The 18,016-nt window shown below is 44.0% G+C and overlaps 1 protein-coding gene across 2 annotated transcripts in view; it reads right to left on the bottom strand.

The window, feature by feature from the left end:
- FGD3 (FYVE, RhoGEF and PH domain containing 3) overlaps positions 1-6,132 on the bottom strand; it is a 112,673-nt gene extending 106,541 nt beyond the window's left edge. The window contains exon 1 of one of the 2 annotated variants that reach the window (XM_035337605.1): positions 5,743-6,132. In XM_035337605.1, coding sequence (XP_035193496.1) covers positions 5,743-5,881 — 139 coding nt within the window. In that variant the 5' untranslated portion in view covers positions 5,882-6,132. Of the gene's footprint in view, positions 1-3,388; positions 3,432-5,742 lie in introns of those variants that run through there. The other variant, XM_035337613.1, reaches the window with a different exon arrangement.
- Between the last annotated feature and the right edge of the window lie 11,884 nt (positions 6,133-18,016).

Below are 18,016 nucleotides of genomic sequence, written 5' to 3'. Positions count from 1 at the left end.
TATGAATGCTGGTAGCCTCCAAAACAGATTGCCAGTGTGATGTGTAAAGATGTGCACGCTACATGTACGAACTGAACCCAAACGCTCTGTCCAAAGGATGTAGGTTGGGTTCCCAGTAATAGGCTGACACCTAACCAGAGTCCAAAGTCTCCAGGTTTTAGCATTACACATTAATTAACCAGATCAATAAGTACCATAAAGTAGCAGCAGAGGCAGCTACACTGAAAGCTGTGACTGTGTATTTCAGCCACAGAATACTCAAAGCGCTTCAAGAGAGAAAACCAGCAAATATAATGCAAGATTCATTCATTCAGTCCAGCATAAAAATACTCTCTACCTGAATCTTCATTAAGCCAAAGACTTTCTAAAATGGATTAAATCAATCTACAAAGAAATTCAACAACTGGAAGAATTACATTTCAAAAAGCAAAGCTGCAGCACTTTAACACATAATTTCAATCATATAACTATTTTTGTCCACATTGAAATCCACGAGGGCCTGAAATGTTTAACAGTTCCTTGCCTCTCACAGCCATTTCCTGTGGTCTGCTCCATCCCTCTCTGTTAACGCCTTCAGGATTCTGTCATCCAAGGAAATGCCTTTTCCTACTACTAATAACAGATTTCAAGACCATGAATCGTACATTATTCCATTCACTGCCTGATGACAGCTTCTTACTCAACGTCAAGAGCTCGCTTCAGAGCAGCAATCAATACTTCTAGCGTTTAAGTGTACTGTGCAAGCCCGTGCAATGTGAAAACTTAGAAATGGCTATTCTTGCTTTTAACAACTCTGAGCACTCAGGAAAGTCACCAGCATCTTTAAAAGACACAAAAGCTGTGTCAGTGCTTGACAGATTTCTTCAAGGCAAAAAGGCTCCTTCCCTAGGCTATTACTGCCCAGCACAGCTGCGGAGTGGGACCCAGGAAGGGCTGACCAGCCTCCCGGGGATGCCATGTGACGACAAACAGCAACTTTCCAGCTCGTAGCTCGTGTCATGGCAAGCAAAACACGAGGGAAAAGCAATCTGCTCTGAACATCCAGAGATACTCATGAAAGAGATCCTGAAGGGGTATGGAGGCAGTCTGGCCCCAAGGCAGGTACCTGGGCTCTGTTAATGGAGCTTCTGGAGGTGCTGAGTTCATGAAACCACCTCTTGGAGCACCCTAAGGGCCACAAAGGGAACCCTGGACAAGACAACTGAGGTTATCCTTTGTAAAACTCCTCCTCTCCCAGCCTTCCTGCCCAGTTGTCCCAGTCCACTCGCTCCATCACCAGTTCGCTGTCCCATACCCAAGTCTTCAGCCTGGCAAAATAACCAAGCACAGCCCCGAGAACAAGGAAGTGGGTAACACCAATAAACTCTTGCATTTTGCACAAAGACCAAAATAGCAACAGAAGTCAGTGACACCAGAAGAAAAAGCAGGAAGAAAAGTGCTTGGAGAGGTAGTGGTCAGGGACCACAGAAGCAACGTGCTGTAAATAATGCCATTACTGAGAAGCTGGGTCACAGCAGCACACCCTGGGTATTTCTCATAGAAGCGCACAGTGACTGTTGCCAGAAAAAGCAACGTCCGTGCCAGTGCAGGAATGGAGATGAGCATCAGCCTGTCTCTCTTGCGCTGCAGGAGAGGACATTCATCACCATTTCTCCTCTGTGCTGGCTGGTACAGCGTCCCCGGCATCGCGATACAGCAAACACGCAGAACCTCAGTACCAGACACTCTAATGATACTACGTACAGATAAAGTGCAGAACCACTTACTGAGAAAGAAAACGCAAAGACCTGTAAAGTTTTAAGACACTGCAACGAGCACAACGCAAATATGGTGATACTAAACCTCTTTTAGGAGATGGCTGGGGAACAGGAGGGAGGGGGAAAGAGTTCCCCTGCAAGCACTTCCCCGTGTACCTCCACGACTGTTACACCAACAAAGGCCTTCTCAAATTTCACTACTCATAACCTCCAAACCAGCCGGAGTTTCTTGCCGTGACTGCCTCCCCGTTACTGTATGCTCCAGAGAACGCAACGCTGATCTGCAGACATCCATCCCCAGTTTCATGGTGGGTTTTCATGGTGGGGGCCCGGGGTGCCGTGCCTAGAGGCTGGGGGCAGCCAGGCGCAGTGCTTACCGCCGGGACGGGCAGGGGGGCACAAAAACCTGAGTTTTCTTCTGAGAGCTAGTGGCGAGCAGGCAGCATGGCTCGACAGCTGCCCCCCACAGAAGGAACCAGCTGAGGAGCTCAAACGCCTCCCTCACAGCCTCCCTCCTCCCTCACTTAGCCTGAGATCAAGTGAACTAAGGAACATCTCAAATTCTCTTTGTTCCCACATCTGAAAAATACATAACGTTGATTTTTTATGTCAAGGGAGCTTTCAGCTAGCTTGGAGGATTTGGAAGAGGAGAGGTATTTGTGAATGGTATCACTCTTCATCATGATGCGATGATTGTAAACCAGGGTCTCTCAAGTGAAACATTCATTTTCACATTAAAATTTGATAACGCCAACAAAAACAAATACCACAGTAGTTATTACTACTTTTAATCTGCAACACTATTTATTCCACTCCGACAAGTTAACATTCACGTAGCCAACAGCTCGAAGCCCCAGTACAGTATCTGTATTCAGCCCTGGGAACCTGAAGTATTTGTTACTTATTTTTTTATTTACCTGCCACCTCTTTTAAATAGTTTTAAATTGAGTTTCAGTATTTAATAAAAGAAAAATATTGTTTACCAAATAGCTTGGAGAAGCAAAAGAAATCTTATTCAAACGCATTTTAAAAGTTTAAGCTGCTTTAGTAGGAACCAGTTTACAGTCAGAGAGGAAACAAAGCATTAATCACATCACGGTTACATCAATACGCGCTGTCCTCTCAGATCTCACACGGACTACTCGGGCACACTAACCAAAGGAGGCCCACTTGCATCAATGTGACTGGAGTCTGATAACCTTAACAAGACACCTAAAACAAAAGTAGGTACAAACAATTTGAAAGCAATACATTGATCATCACTGAGTAAGGGTGGTAGAAGCAGATCAACCTCAGTCAGGAACGAGAACGTTCACCCAGTGCCCATCAAACCCACTCAATTGTTCATGCAGGACAAAGTTGCTCCTAAAGACTTCCTTAAGGACGTTAGTGGCTGAAAACAAGTGGAAAACGCACAAATTTTAGATAGGCTTTCTGAGGGCATCAGTCCACAAACCACACCATCCCATGCAGCTTGCTCGAGAGCAAGGCTTCCTCCAAAACAAACACCTAACAACTTAATCATTGAGCTTGCAGCATAAAAATCTAGGGTTGCTTAGGGGGGAAAAAAGTCACAGAGCCCATCTTGAAAATATCACAATGCAAAGAACGTACAAGGGAAAAATCATCACCTTGGATTCTGACTTCCCATGCCTTTCCTCCCGGAGCCCCAGTGTCTCAGCAACCAGCTCCCACGTAGCAGTGGCCTCAGACGCTCTTCCTCCTTTTTGACCATGCTACAGAAGCTCATCCCACACAAGAAGCCAGAAGGATTTTCATTGCTCTCTGTTGATTTCATCATTTTCACTGGTATGAACATCCTTTCCTCCATCTCTGAGCCACTTCAAGACCAAATAAGCTTTCAAGTCCCAAACTCTTTGCACATTATTGCCTCAAGTGATGTGGTACAGGGGGCATCCACAAGAGTTTTCCAGGTCAGTAGTTCCTGTGGCACTGCTAGACCATGCTGGGTTTCCTTTAGGAAAGGGTAGCCTACTACCGTCCCCTATCTTCCTTCTCATCTCTGTGGAAGATACCTTAAGGATCTCCTATCTTACATATCTATAAGGAGACAGAGTTCCTCTGAGAAGACAGGGTCCGAGATTCACTTTCAGCGAGTGTTCTAGACATACATTTAAATGCCAGCAGCTGCACTGAAGGGTACCCCACTTCCAGCCCCCTTCAGGAATGATGTGAGCAGGACACATTCGATCAAAGTCCCAGGAGCAAGGTTAGCATCTACAGACGTGAGTTAGATCATCACGCTCTAGGTGCTGTAACTTGGCAGACAGAAATAACTCTGTCACTGAAGACAACCACAGCTAACAAAGCTACATATTCATGCATACGGTGGGGTATTTAGAGCACCTACCTACCAGCGGCTAACTTGGGAGCCTAGGCTCCTTCTGTAACTCACAGAGAGAGGCTGCTAACACAGGTATCCCTGGTCACCTCCTGCAGGCTCAAGTCCACGCAGGAGAACCATCTCCAAACTTAATGTACTGAAGTACCCAAGTAGCCCAGGAGATGCCAGGAGTCAGATTGTCTGAATAGCCCTGAAGCCAGGGCAGATGGCAAATCTCAGCAGGTCTGCAACTCACCATACTCTTTCTTGAGTTGATCCAGCCTTTACCTGCCCAAGAAGTAGGGCAGAAGAGAAGCTGCATTTTTAAAACACAAGGATTTATTTCTTCAAAAGAAGGAACTCCTTTAAATTCGATTTTATTTTTATCATTTTTCTCTAGCTTTATTAAGCTAAGGAGATATACGAAGAAACCCAGATTGCTTATTTTGCCTTCATAAACACAGTTCTGCTAGCTTGAATACCGTCTGTATAAGTAAAGCATTCTAATTTCTAATGGTGTGAAAGCTGGCTTACTAGTACAAATATACACCTTAAAGAATGTAAAAAAATACTTTTATCAGTGTATTCATCACCAGATGTATTCGATTTACATTCTGTATGCTTCTCCGCGGGGACAACTAACCCACTTCTGTCCATTAACAATTGCCAATAGTCCCTTTCACTCCTTGGTGCTGCTGCGTTTCAGGCACTGCAAGAAGCAGTTAGCCTACAATTCTGTTAAATTGTAGAGCCATTTTCCTTTGTGCTAAAATTCCCTAAAGCTCGCGCAGGAACCAAGGTAGAACGTATCCCTTTAACATAGCTTAACCACTCCTAATGCTTGGAATGGAAAATGTGACTTAGGTACTGAGGTTTAAAAAACAGCTACAATGTATGTATGCAGCCAATTTTCTAAACATGAACCTCATAAGTTTTTTAGGCTTTTTTCTTTTTTGCTCGAGAATGTAGAGCTTACAAGAGACAGCCAGCTAAATGCAACAGACCATTATGGCTCAGAGGTTTCCAATTTGCAACTAGAAATTGTTTACATTATAACTACTAACAGCTCCAAAAGGTATTTAAAAGGGAGAGAGGGGAGAAAAAACTTGGCATTTCACGAGTGCCTAAATATGGATTGGCAGGAAACAAATTTGATCTGTGCCGTTAATAATAGCCTCACCAAAATAAGCGTTTAACAGAACTGGTTTTATGTGGTTTTAGGAGAACTAAAAATATATTTGCACAGCTCGGGACTGTATTTACACAAACGTGCAGTCCCCGGGCATTGTCAGCCGCCGAGGGACGAGGTTCTGGGGGGCTGCCGCCAGCCGCCCACCCCTGGGGCACCCCAAAAAAAGGGGCCGGAGCCCAGCGGCGGCGCTCCCGGCCCGGGCTGGAGCCTGGGGGCCTCCCGCCAAGGTCTCACCCCACTGAGAAGGGGTTTGAGCTGGGAACTGGCGTGCTGCTGGAGAAGGAGGGAAAAAAAAGAGGAGAAGGAGAAAGAAAGAAGTTCCACGCCGCCCCGCCGGCCTGGGCAGCCCGAGCCCCGCCGAGGACACAGCGGGCGGGCGCGGAGCGGAGCCCGCACGGAGCACCCCCGCGGGGGACCCGGCCCGGCTCGGCCCGGGGTCGCAGCCTTACCCTCCGGCTCCATCTGCTCCCGCCGCCGCCGCGCTCCGGCGCTCCCCGAGCCGCTGCGAGTCGGGCCGGGCTGCGCGGTTACAAAGGCGGCCGCCGGGCGAGGGGGGTGGGTTTCCTCTCCCTCCCACTGCAGCTGCATCGCGCCATGAGGCGCCGCCAGCGGGACGAGGCGCCCCCGAAGGCGGCGGAGGCGGGAGGGGCTCCCGCCGCCCGCCTCGGCACAGCGCGGTACGGCCCGGCCCAGGCGGGGAGGGGATCGCCCGGCCGGCCTAGCGCTTCGTGCCTGCAGGCCGCGGCGGGGCGGTGAACCCCCCCCCCCCCTCACGCCTCCCCGTCCCCCGCCCCGTCCCTCGCGGCCCGGCCGGCAGCGGCTGAGGGGAAGGCAGCGCCCCGGGGCCGGGGGACGGCGCTGCCGGGCTCTGGTCTCATCCGAGGAGCGCGGTGGCCGCCTCCCGGAGGCTCGGCTGCCGCCCGGGACCGCGGGCTGCCCCGCTTGATGGTTTTATCCATCTTGAAGCGGCCGAGGGCAAAGCCCTGTCGCCCTGTTGTTTGGAACGAATCATAGGATCACGGAATCGTTAAGGTTGGAAAAGACCTCCAAGATCATCTGGTCCAACCATCCCCCTACCACCCACTAAACCATGTCGCTAAGTGCCACGCCCAACCTCTCCTTGAACACCCTCAGGAATGGGGACGCCACCACCTCCCTGGGCAACCCATCCCAATGCCTGACTGCTCTTTCTGAGAATAAATGTCTCCTCATTTCCAAACTGAACCTCCCCTGGCGCAACTTGGGGCCATTTCCTCTACTCCTATCACTGGGTATCTGTGAGAAGAGGCCGACCCCCAGCTCCCCGCACCTTCCTTTCAGGTAGCTGTAGAGAGCAATAAGGTCTCTCTGAGCCTCCTCCAGACTAAATAACCCCAATTCCCTCAGCCGCTCCTCAGCTTCACAAGGCTCCCAGCTCCCACGCCAGCTGTTGCCACCATCAGTGCCAAAAGCTCTTTGTGCAGCTGCTGAGGGCGGCTATTGGGCATGTGGCAGGGCCAAGCTGAAAGCATCTGTCCTAGGGCCATGGATGGCTCCCCAAACTGCTGCCCTTTCCCTTACATCCTGGGTGGAAAGCAAAGGGAATATGAGCCTTGTTGTGCAGTCCCCTCAGACAACCAAATGCTGCTCACCTCCCAGAAAGCCACACCAAACCATAAGACGTTTCAGAGCTTCTTCAAAAGGCAGACCAGGACTGACTCACTGCTCTGTGCCTTTGTCAGGGAGAAGAATGTGCCAGGAACCAAAGGGTGATGCTGTCCTTCACAGGCAACAGGGCACTAATGCTGTGCTGATGAAGCACCACTCATGTGGTCAGAGGGGACTTTCTGCAGAGGGTGTGCTACAGCCACGCTAAAACCCTGTCTTCAGATGAGGTGCATGTTTAAAGGACAGCTTTCTGAGAGGTAAGATCTTCGACCACTCATTGCAAGGACTGAATAATACCGAGTAAAACAACCAATTCAAGCTTAAAAATGCATATCAAACAATCTATCTGCAAAGGAACAAAAATGAGAAAACTGTCTTCCCAAAGGCATTTACCCTTAGGAAAAAATGCAAAACAGTAAATTCAGAAATTAACTATATTAGGCTTTAGTCTATTTTTTATTACCCAATAATCAATCTTTGCTCCTTATCTTTTCCCTGAAACAACTAACTAGCCATGATGTAGGCCCCATCGCGGAAATATGGTTTTGAGTAACTTTAATATTGTGGTGGAGCAGAAGAACATTATTGTAATGAAATTCATAAAATGGATTTATTTGGACTAATTCTTGCCAAATAAAAAGACTAGCTGTTCTAGAGTAAATCCATGAATAAGGTCCAGTTAAACCAGACTATGGAGGCCTGAAGGAGATATATCAGTAAGGAGCCAGCCTGGATTTCTTGATGTTTCTTTTGAAATCACATCTGTAACATTCAAGACCAGTCTCAAAGCATTAATATATGAATTTAACATACAATCAACCCTTTCAGAGATTAAACTCCTTCCTGTACATGAAATTAGTCCTGTCCTTTAGGACAATGAGACAGATCCTCTCTGAAGTACTTTCATCAGAGCAGATCACAGCTTACCAGTTATTGTTACATGGTTATCAGATAGGACTGATGCTCAGCAGCAAAAAAAGGCTTAAAAATTGTTCGAAATTATCCACGTTCTTTGCTCTAAACAAAATGAAGTCCTTACTATAATGCATAAAGCTAAGACAAATAAGTGTTTATTTTAGGCATATATTTAGGTATAGCACCATTACAGCAAATGACCATCATTCTTTAATAAAATGATTGTTTTATTTCTGTCTGCTTCTTGCGCCATCCTATCCAACATTTTGGTTTCATTGTTTCTTTCAGACAATTATAGCATTTTTCACTGTATGTACTCTTAGCTTTTATGGTCTGGGCACGGGCAGTATTTAATTTGCATCTCTGACCAGAACCTGTTGAATTCAATGAGTAATTCTGGAGGGAGTTTACAATTTAAGTAAACATTATGTTGTGGCCATTACTTTTGGCCGACCAGGATTGTAACAAAGGGCCAGTGTAAGTTTCTTTAAATCTAAGAATAAGCTATTTCTTCAACCAAGGTAAGTAATTTGGAGTCAGAGAGCAATTTCAGTAGATAAGCAACAAATAAAAGAAGTACTCTTTTTTGCAACTCTGCTAAGGAGTTGAAGGAATAAAAGCTACTGAGAAGATAGGCTGAAAAAACAAAAAGCAAAACTGCTACAGAATTGGTTTTGTAACAGGATGGGACACTTCCTCTGAATATTGTGTAGTTGCTTTATTTTTCCCCCTGAATTGAGAGGAATCCAGTCATCTAAAAGTGTGGGGAATAAAACCTGGGATTGTGCTTTGGGGCACGGTTTGAGTAAAAGCACAGCACTCAACCTTTTGCTGAGTTGCAAGCTGTAGATCCATAACCAGCTATGCTAAGCCCTTTCCTCCTAGCATGACTATCAGAGGCACCGTAGCTGTCTCTACTGAAGGAAGTCATAATAGGAACAAGTCCCTCTTGTCAATATCTCTGCCATTTCTGCTGTTCTCAGGCTTAATCTCAAAGAAGTCAAAACCTCTATTAAATAGAACAGAAACTGATTAGCAATCTTCTGTATTGAACTGGATCTTGCTGAGCACCATAAGGTCTTAGTTTTATTAAATCTTATTTGCAAATGCAAATTTCACTTTGTACCCCGTACAATATACTCCTTCCTCTTAGCTTTAAAGCATTGGGCAATAACCATGGAATATTGCCTTTATCATGGGATACTTTCTATTGTTTTCAAACCCTTAATATCTCGTGCAAAAGGGTCAATAAATGCAAAACAAGTAGTTAGTAAAGTTCTTGCAAATACTCATTTTTTCCTCCCTTCAAGAAGAAAAAAACTGACTGTCATGATGAATTAAAATTCTTTTACAACAGGAATGCTTTCAACACAAATTAATTCTTCCTGATGGTAGGCTTTGGTGTTAAATAAGGATTACCATTGCATGTCCAGGAAAGATATATGTTGAGGGTAAAAATAAGCTCTCATACATGTAATAAGACGTTGGACACGAAGAAGCTAAGGCATTGCAAATAAATGTTTTTATCTGACATGCTTTTCATATAAGAGATTCATGTTGTGTTCTCTTCCGGCTGATGTAATCCTTAGGGTGACCCTCATGTGCTTTTGCCATCATATGACACTACTGAATATACAAAGTTCCTTTGTGTAGAGTCCTTATTTATAACTCTCAGAATTTTGATCAGATTTTTTTTTTTTTAAGAGACTACGGTTCATTTGGAGATTGCATAAATACTCAAAAGACATGTTACATTCCTCTCCTCCTCATGAACCTGAAACTGATTCCTTTCAACTACAGAGAAAGAAGTACTGCTTTATTTCTCATTCACAATGAGATAAAACCAGCAATTGCAATAAGAATGTAAAATTTATGGCAGCAATGAAAACAATCCTGCTGCTTTCACTTTAAATCTACAGAAAAGCAAGAAAAAAAAAAGATTTGTCAAAGGTAGCTTTCAAGGGAAAATATTTTTCAGATGAAACCCCACTGAGGTAGGGTGTTTTTTTGTGTGTGTGTTTTTTTTTTCTTTCTTTCCTAATGATACCTTAGGCATAAACAAATTTGTTCCATATCCACCAACACCAGTTACCAGAGCAGCTAGGAATCCAGAGGGAAAAAAAAAAAAAAAAAAAGAGCAATAGAGAGAAAAAATATGGAACTGAATATAAGAGTAAAGCAGTCCTCCACTCAGGACACAAGTCTTGTGGCAGCTTCTATGCTCTGGCATGCCATTTCTATCACAGAATACTCAGTACTAAATTCCTCCTTCATAAAGGACTTGAACATAAATATATACTGGGGGCTGTATTCCTTAACGGTGAGGCATTTCAAATCCTGAACTTTCTAATCTCAGTGGTATTCTTTATATTACCAGTCTGACAGTTTTTTCATCGATTCAGATCTTCTTAAGGTAATATGCATCAAAGTTATCTGGATGCTTTAAAAGCAGAAGTAGGTTCATATCACAGATGAGCAACCATCACAGTGTGTCACCTTCTCTTTCCAGAGCCTGATTTTCACAAGAAAAAAGTGTTGTTCTTGGATTCCCCAAGGAAGCCAACAGAGCTATTCATCTTTTAAATGCTGGGCTGGGAAAAACAATAATCCTGTTGCCCTTACTTGTCATTGACCTACAAGAGTGCTGGATCCACTTGCTTTGCTCCTCTCATTTCTTCAGTGTCTGGTATAAAGGGTATACAAGGTGGTACACAAGGGTAGTATACTAGATCATAAGTGGACTCATAATGTCCTGACCAGAAAAGTTACATAGTCTGCAACTATCCACGCTCACAGGAGATGATGATAAGGATGAGGAGGATTTTACTGACCTCGTTAACTACAAGTCAATGTGTGGCAGGCAGCAGACTGTTGGTCTCTTAGAGAGTGTCTCTGTTTGCTAGCCACAACCAGAATACTGAAGGTAAACTTAAGACAGAACACTGTAGTGTTGCAGAAACCTCTGTGCATATATTAGGTTCTGTTTACTGAGGTTTTGCATTTATATTTTTAGACTCCTGAAAGCTGTAGACTTGTCAGACATGTATATTCATCTGCAGAATTAGGGATGAACTCAGTGACCCAGAGGGTCACATTTGTAATTTATTTTGTATCACGTTATAAAGTCAATGAGGAGTTAAAGCTTGTCACCATTTGATTAAACATTTCCAAACAACACTGACTTTTATACTACCCTCAGGAACAAGATATGCTTTATTAACTGAGTCATCTGACATGGCACAGATACATTGAGGGTGATATTTTTCAAAAACAATGTCTTTCAGGAACATAAACTCCATTACTCAAAGGGAAAAGGACAGAGGTACATACCTAAATGCTCTTAACTTTGAGCAGGATTTAGACGAAGTAATTTTAGAAATTATGAGTTAGGTACTAAATAACCTAAAGGGCATTGTAGATTTTTACCCCAAAGTCTTCAGTAACCTAAAATCAGCCAAACTGAGACTGTCAGTTTGTTGTACAGACTAGTTGGTACTAAAACTGGAAGCTGTGTAACAGAGAGGGAAATACAGAAATACTGTTTTCTGGACATTAAATTAGAAATTTACTCCAGCTTTGGCTGGAAAGAGGCTAGAATTGTTGACTTTTAAGACATGCCACAATGGTCCATCAGACAATAAGGCTTCGCTTTTAAACAGGAATAGAGAATTATAGCACTTGATGCTTGTTATCCTGGTCACTGTTAATCTGTGTTCAGAAACAAGCACTGATTTATTCTGAGTTTTGGTAAAGACATTCTCATAATGTTACTCTAAGTACACAAAATCAATGGCTTAAGTATTTTTCTGACTTATGGGTGACCCTGCAAATAAGTTAAAGCCAAAATATTTAGAACTTCTTTACTCTGAAAAAAAAAAAAATAATCAGAATGGTTAGTATAATATTTATGGAATCTATTACTAAATCATTCAGAATAGAAACATAATTAATTTAAAAATAGATTGTCTTTGACCCGTCAGGTAACTAATAAAAAGTCCCCATACAATAACATTCCTCAGTCATCATTTGTAAAAGTTTCAAACCAGCCATTGTCAATTGCTCTTCTCATAGTCCATGTGGTATCATGATCTTGATCAATGCAGACGGCTTATTCCTGCTGCCCTTACAGCTGCATCTTAATATAGTGATTATTGCAGGTCCGCCCTGCTCCTAATTGGGCTTGGCTAAGTCATACAGCAGAGGGGGAGAAAAAGCTCTACATACAGTTCATGCCCTACAATGATGCAAGCCTTTTCTGTCTCATAAGACCTTGTTCAGAATCTGTCCTGATTTATTAAACTTTCACCTCCCATCTCCAAGAGGTCAGGTGGCCAGCCCTTTCAAAGGTTTTATTGGGTAGCCTGAATCAGCATAAGCATTTCATTTGACCTCTTCAAAAACACTTTGTAAAATCTCACAACTTATACAAAGCCCAAATTTTCTTGAAAGCTAGAATCTGCAAGCAGGCTTTAATCAGAGAACTTTCATTTCTAGATCTTTGTCTACTGAATTGTATGGTAGATGTAATTTTTGTCTTGTGTATACATTGTGGATATACTTAATAGACAAGAGATGTTAGGCTTTTCGTGTTACCTAGATGTTCATACATGTCGCCGTAGTGGGAAAAAGGCAGGCTTTAAGTAGCACAGGCTTAGGTAGGAATCCGTTTGTGGGGATTAAATACTGACTATTGTGTGACGTGACTTTCCTCATGAGGGAAAAAAACACAGAATTGAAAATATGAACTGCAAACCCAAGAATGGAGTTTCTGATGGAATTTCATTAAATGTCTGAGAAAAGTCAAGTCTTTCCTGGAGAGCTATTAGCCCTTAACTGTTGATTAAATTATAAAATTACTTACTACTTTTGATGTAGTAAGTCCATCTCCTGTTGGGAAGCGACACCAATTTTAGCAGATATGCCACACGAGCTAACTACCACGCTTTCTACACAACACAACAATACTTCATAAGCCAATGAAACTAGCATTTTAATTTCAGTCCTTAGAATTCTGTCACCTAGGCCTCAACTCACCTAACTTTTTTTGTCTTCCCGTTGTTATAATGTGAAGAGTAAAAACTGAGCAATGTGTCTCAAAATTAGTTTTTGAGAAGGTGGTAGAGTTAATGGAAATCATTAAATTTAGGTCCTTCTTATGTGTTTATCAGATTTCCTTGAAAAGTGCTCAGGGGCAATTTTTCCCTGTGTCTGTATGGCCACCTGTATCCCACCACAGCTCAGTAGCATCGATGCATCCTCTTTTTCTTGCCTTCATACCTTAATACTCGCCACCGAAGTCCAGGTTTTCCTTCAGTTTTATCACAGAGATGGGCTGTTTGGCAACAGGGTGGCTTTTACCAGATGGTAAAAGCATCTTACAGAATTTTTCACTTCTGTGAAGAATGACAGTAACCAGAAAGGTACATCATGAGTTTGGGTCCAGCGCAGACTAGCGATCAGCCAGACCCACCTTTCTTTGCATCTTTTCCGATCAGTTGGTCACGTTCTGACCAGACACTGGAACGTCCTGCAGTCATTGAAAGAAGGGAAAAACGTATCTATAAGTAGGGAAATTGCTAAGACATAAGTAGGAGACAAAACCAAAGCACAATGACGTAACATAAGGAAAGCTACTGTATCTTTGAATGATGCAGTGCATGAGATGGCCCTGAGCTGACAGATACATCTTTACCACAATATTGAAGCAAGCTAGAACAGAGGCAGCCACAAACTTCCAATGAGGAGATCAAAGGTGCAGGAATCCTCCACTGCTTTTTAATAGGAAGTAGCTTGGGGGTGGCAGGGAGCCCAGAGTATTTTTCCATCAGCTTTAAATCTTTTTGTGATCAATTGCAAAGCAGGAGCAGATTCCTTGTTGGGAAGAACATTAGTTCTCTGACTCAAAAATAGTGTGAGAACCCAAACAGCGATGGCATGACAGGGAAGAGAGCCAAAGCACGACAGCTTCTATAAACTTGCACGTTTAATTTTCTTCTGTCTGCCATGCATGTGTGGCCATGCTATCCATTAGGTAACGAGATTTATGACTTCAATAGTTCTAGCTTTGTTTCTTTCTGAACAATGGGACTCAATATTTGCTGGAAGAGTCTCTGCAGCGCTTGCCTAGCCTCCTACCTTTCACAAAGACCCTGCACAGACTGGTCATACTGCTAAGTGGCAAGCTGAAATGCATAGGTGTTCACTTATTTGCAGCTGCCTCCCTGAAACTGGCCACAGTCAGCTGTACTCACCCGCGACGAGATCCTGGCTGTGCTGTTTTGAAACCAGTGCTATCAAACGCTTGATTAAGGACAGGCAAAGTGAGAAATCCAAGCTGAGCTTTTGCTGGTTGACAACCTCTGCATCATGCCTGTTGGCCTAATGTGCAGCTAGAAACACAGCTTGGGCTGGCCCACGACCCATTCCTATTGGGCACCTAAATTAGCAGGCAGGGCATGTTCCTGGCACAGCAGGTCCAGCACAAGCCCCAGATAGTCGATACATGGCATAGTGACAAATGGCAAGCACTCATAACCAAGCTGAGATACCAGAGGGGTTAAAAAGTAGAAAAAAAAACCTCTCAGAACTTGTGGTTCCATTTATTGTCTCATGTGATTCGTAGGGTAATCAGTTGCAGCAACAGTAACCATTCATAGAGCGTTATGGTCCAAACTGCCAAACTCATCGGAGGAACAAGAAATACGTTCAAGATGAGCTGTGAAAAGCCATGGGGAACACTGGCAAAGCTAAAGGGAGGAAGGAAGGGAAGGGGCGGGAGGAGGGAGAAGTCTTGAGCCCAGAGTGAGAGCTCTCAGCGTGGAAAAACCGTGATAAGTTGTGCTTTGCGATCAGCTCGCAGCTTCCGCACAAGCAGAGCGTGTGCGGCCGGCGCTGGGCAGCCGCTCAGTATTGCACTGCCACCTAGTGCTCGCTCTGCGGACCTTCTCCAAAATTAAAAGTGAGAGGCAAGCAACAGCAGCTCATGCTCAAGCATACCGAGCATATCCCTTCTACATTTCTACCACTTAGTTACGAATGGCATTCTGTCGCATGGAACTGCCAGCTAGATACAAAACGTTTTAAAGAGTTTTAAAATGCTCGTTGCAGGAACATACCCTTGATCTGGAATTTAAAAGTTAATGAGACTGAAACAACTCTTTGCAAGACTGCAGAAAACCCAAGAGAAGGAAAGAACGTTTAGGACATCCTGTCTTTTCCCAGCAAGCTTCATTGAGCTTACTCATGGTTTTCCTTTTAAAATAGTGCAGTGTTCTATAGCCAAGACCTCAAAACCAGCCACTGGCACTAAATTTAAACACTGACATTTGGACTTCATGTTCATTTTTGTTGTTATTGGTTTTGCTCTGTATTGGTATGTGGAAGAGAATTCTTGGAAAGATGGAAACAAGATTTATCTCCCATACTAGGTCCCTCCACCCTCGTTCTCTTAGAGCACAGCTAATGGTATTTTACAGAGCTGAGATTACAAAGAGACATTCCAGACATTAAGCGATTCTTTAATTAACAGAGCACAAGGAGCTGAACTGGAAATTTGGCACTTATAGCACAAATGGCACATAGCAGAAGAACAGCAGATCTTCAATGGTGGCCAGACTTGGTAGAGTATGTGACTAAACAGGGACCTTCACCTTGGCCAGATCCTCCAGCCATACTGCATAAAATTTGTACCATGAGACCAGTTTAAATCCTCTGCCTGAATGTATGCTTTGATATGCTGGGCACTGAGAATAAAAAACATGGCCATCAAAGGTCAAAAAACAAGCAATCCTGCCAAGTTTTCAACAGAGAGGTGTACTAGCTAGCAGGTCTCGCACTCTTACTTTTCCTCTACTCTCTTCAAGCTCACTTCTTCATGCTACTTACAGCAGTCTTACACTGTCCAGTATATTCTGCTACACAGTTTTATTTTGAGTCAGGAGCTCTAGCAGTCCACAACCACAAAAACACTGATTTTTTTTGTTTGTTCCTTTGTTTTTAAGTAAACGTAGCACCGCTGTAATGTACTGCTACAGCAGACTTACAACAGCATCTGCACTTACAGCCACATTTTAGCTGTGTGCACTGAATGCAGCCTGAAGGAAGGACAAAAGTTGCAAAGCTGTTGTAGAGATGGCAGGCTCTGAATCAAAACGGTAGTGCTGGGCACTCTGTTGCTATCGCAGTAATACCATGGGTGTGAATATTAAATTCTGAAATGCTCAGGGACTGACCAACACATCACCTGTACCCATCCTGTGGCTCTCTATGGCCCTGTCCAGCTTTCCTGCCTGTCTACCTAATTGTCCTCTCTGTAGTCTCACGTCCTAGCCCAATGGCTAATGCATGTGCTAGCTGCTCCATTTAAGATGGAGAAGGGCACACTGTGCAGTCTGTACTACCAGACTGCAATAATTTGCCAGCTGCTTTTTTGGAATTGAGTTGTTCTTAGGCTTTATGCCAAAAAATGCCTGCCCACAGCAGCTCCAGCTGCTCCAAGTTGCTCCAACAGTCCACCCTCATCCATTGTTGCCATTTTTTCCTTGCTGCATCCTTCATATTCTTGAATCCCTCCCTCTCTTTCATCATGTCTTATCTGCCACATGCTTACATTTTTTCCCACTTTCTTGTTTCTCCTCCTGCCACCTCTCCTTCTCCTTATGCCCACAGAAACACTACAGTCTGTCTGCAGATGGGTATTTGGGACAGGAACAGTGGCTGCTTTTGCCTCTATGAAAGCAACATGCCTTCTGAAACAGCACTGCTTCAGAGGAATGGGAGTAGCGGCAGTGACAATTTGGCCACCTACAAATGACACAGAGACAGAATAAGAAATATTCATTGTCCCTTTGCTAGGGGATGCTATGTCAGGTTTCTCAGCAGAGTCCTGAGCTCCACAGACAGGATGAAGCAGCAAATGTGAGAGTCTCACCTGGTTCCTCTGGAAAGAGCCTTTCAGATGAAAATGAAGCATCTAACCCATGTCAGAAAGGGAATCAGAAAAGATCACGATGATGATGAAGGTAATAAGTAACAAAGGTGAGAAGAAAAAGGCATGCATTCTTACTGTCACTTCCACTACCCAAACAGCTTGAGACTAAATAGAAAGACAGAAGACAAACATCATTTCTAGATCTCAGCCCTTGCCTGGGCTGTAATTCTAGTTCTGCTGTGCACTGCCAGTAATAGAAGGGGGTTGTAAACATCGCCAAGATCCTAACTCTGTATTTTACTGAGCTGATGAAAGACATTTTAGCTGCTGCATAATGGAGCTCTTAGAAGAAATCGTCTCAGCTATTCCACACCCTCATTGTTCCAATTAAAGGCTGAACAAGCTTTAAGCAAATAGTATTTGCAGAAAATAAACATTGCAATTGGAAACACACACATATATATATATATACACATTTGTTATTTAAAGGAAAGGAAATATAGCTAGGCTTCATCCATGTAGCACCAAGGATAAAAGGTAGAAAATCAAAAGATGCAAACTTTTTCTCTCTTTCTGCACTTTCTAGAATTGTTCCTAAAAAGAGCAGCTTAAGAAAATCTCGAATCCTAAAGCCAGCTCCCAGGGATACAAATTCAGGCATGTGGTTTCATTGGCAGCCCCTAGGAAGAAGCAATTCACAGATGCCTAGGAGGTGCCACCTCACCTGGCAAAGTCAACTTCTATTCCACCACCTCTGGTGAATCGACCAGCAGCATAACTAGGTGCCAGCCATGGTGAACTGCCCTGTAAAACAGCCAGCAGGTCTTACATGGTAAGGTGGCTTTGTTCCTCCCACCTTACTGTGTCTGACAATTGCACTCCATCCTGAATCTGCCCAGTGACCCCAGATCTTCAGCTTAAAGCGCTGGGAGTCGGGAAAGAAAGAATAACCCCCAGCTTTTTGCCAACAGACCTGAAGCATGACAAACCTCAGGCATGTCAGGCTGTAGTGGAGGGCAGCCAGCAGTGCTAAACCAGCCAGCAGTAGCTGCAGCTGAGAGTGTGCAGGTGACCTTCACTGCCCCCAGGTTCCTTGGCTCTGGCTGTTGTAGTCACGCTTGAGCTCTCTGCTGCTTGACTCAAGTATTTGCACTAATCAGCAAGACTTGCCTCCCTTCCCTAAGCATGAAAAGCATGCATGAACTGGAGATAGCTGATCGCTAGGAATTCTG

This window comes from Oxyura jamaicensis, chromosome 12, assembly GCF_011077185.1.
Source record: "Oxyura jamaicensis isolate SHBP4307 breed ruddy duck chromosome 12, BPBGC_Ojam_1.0, whole genome shotgun sequence".
Lineage (NCBI taxonomy): Eukaryota > Metazoa > Chordata > Aves > Anseriformes > Anatidae > Oxyura > Oxyura jamaicensis.
The sequence above is the reverse complement of the archived record's forward strand: the minus strand, read 5'-3'. Positions and strand labels throughout refer to the sequence as shown.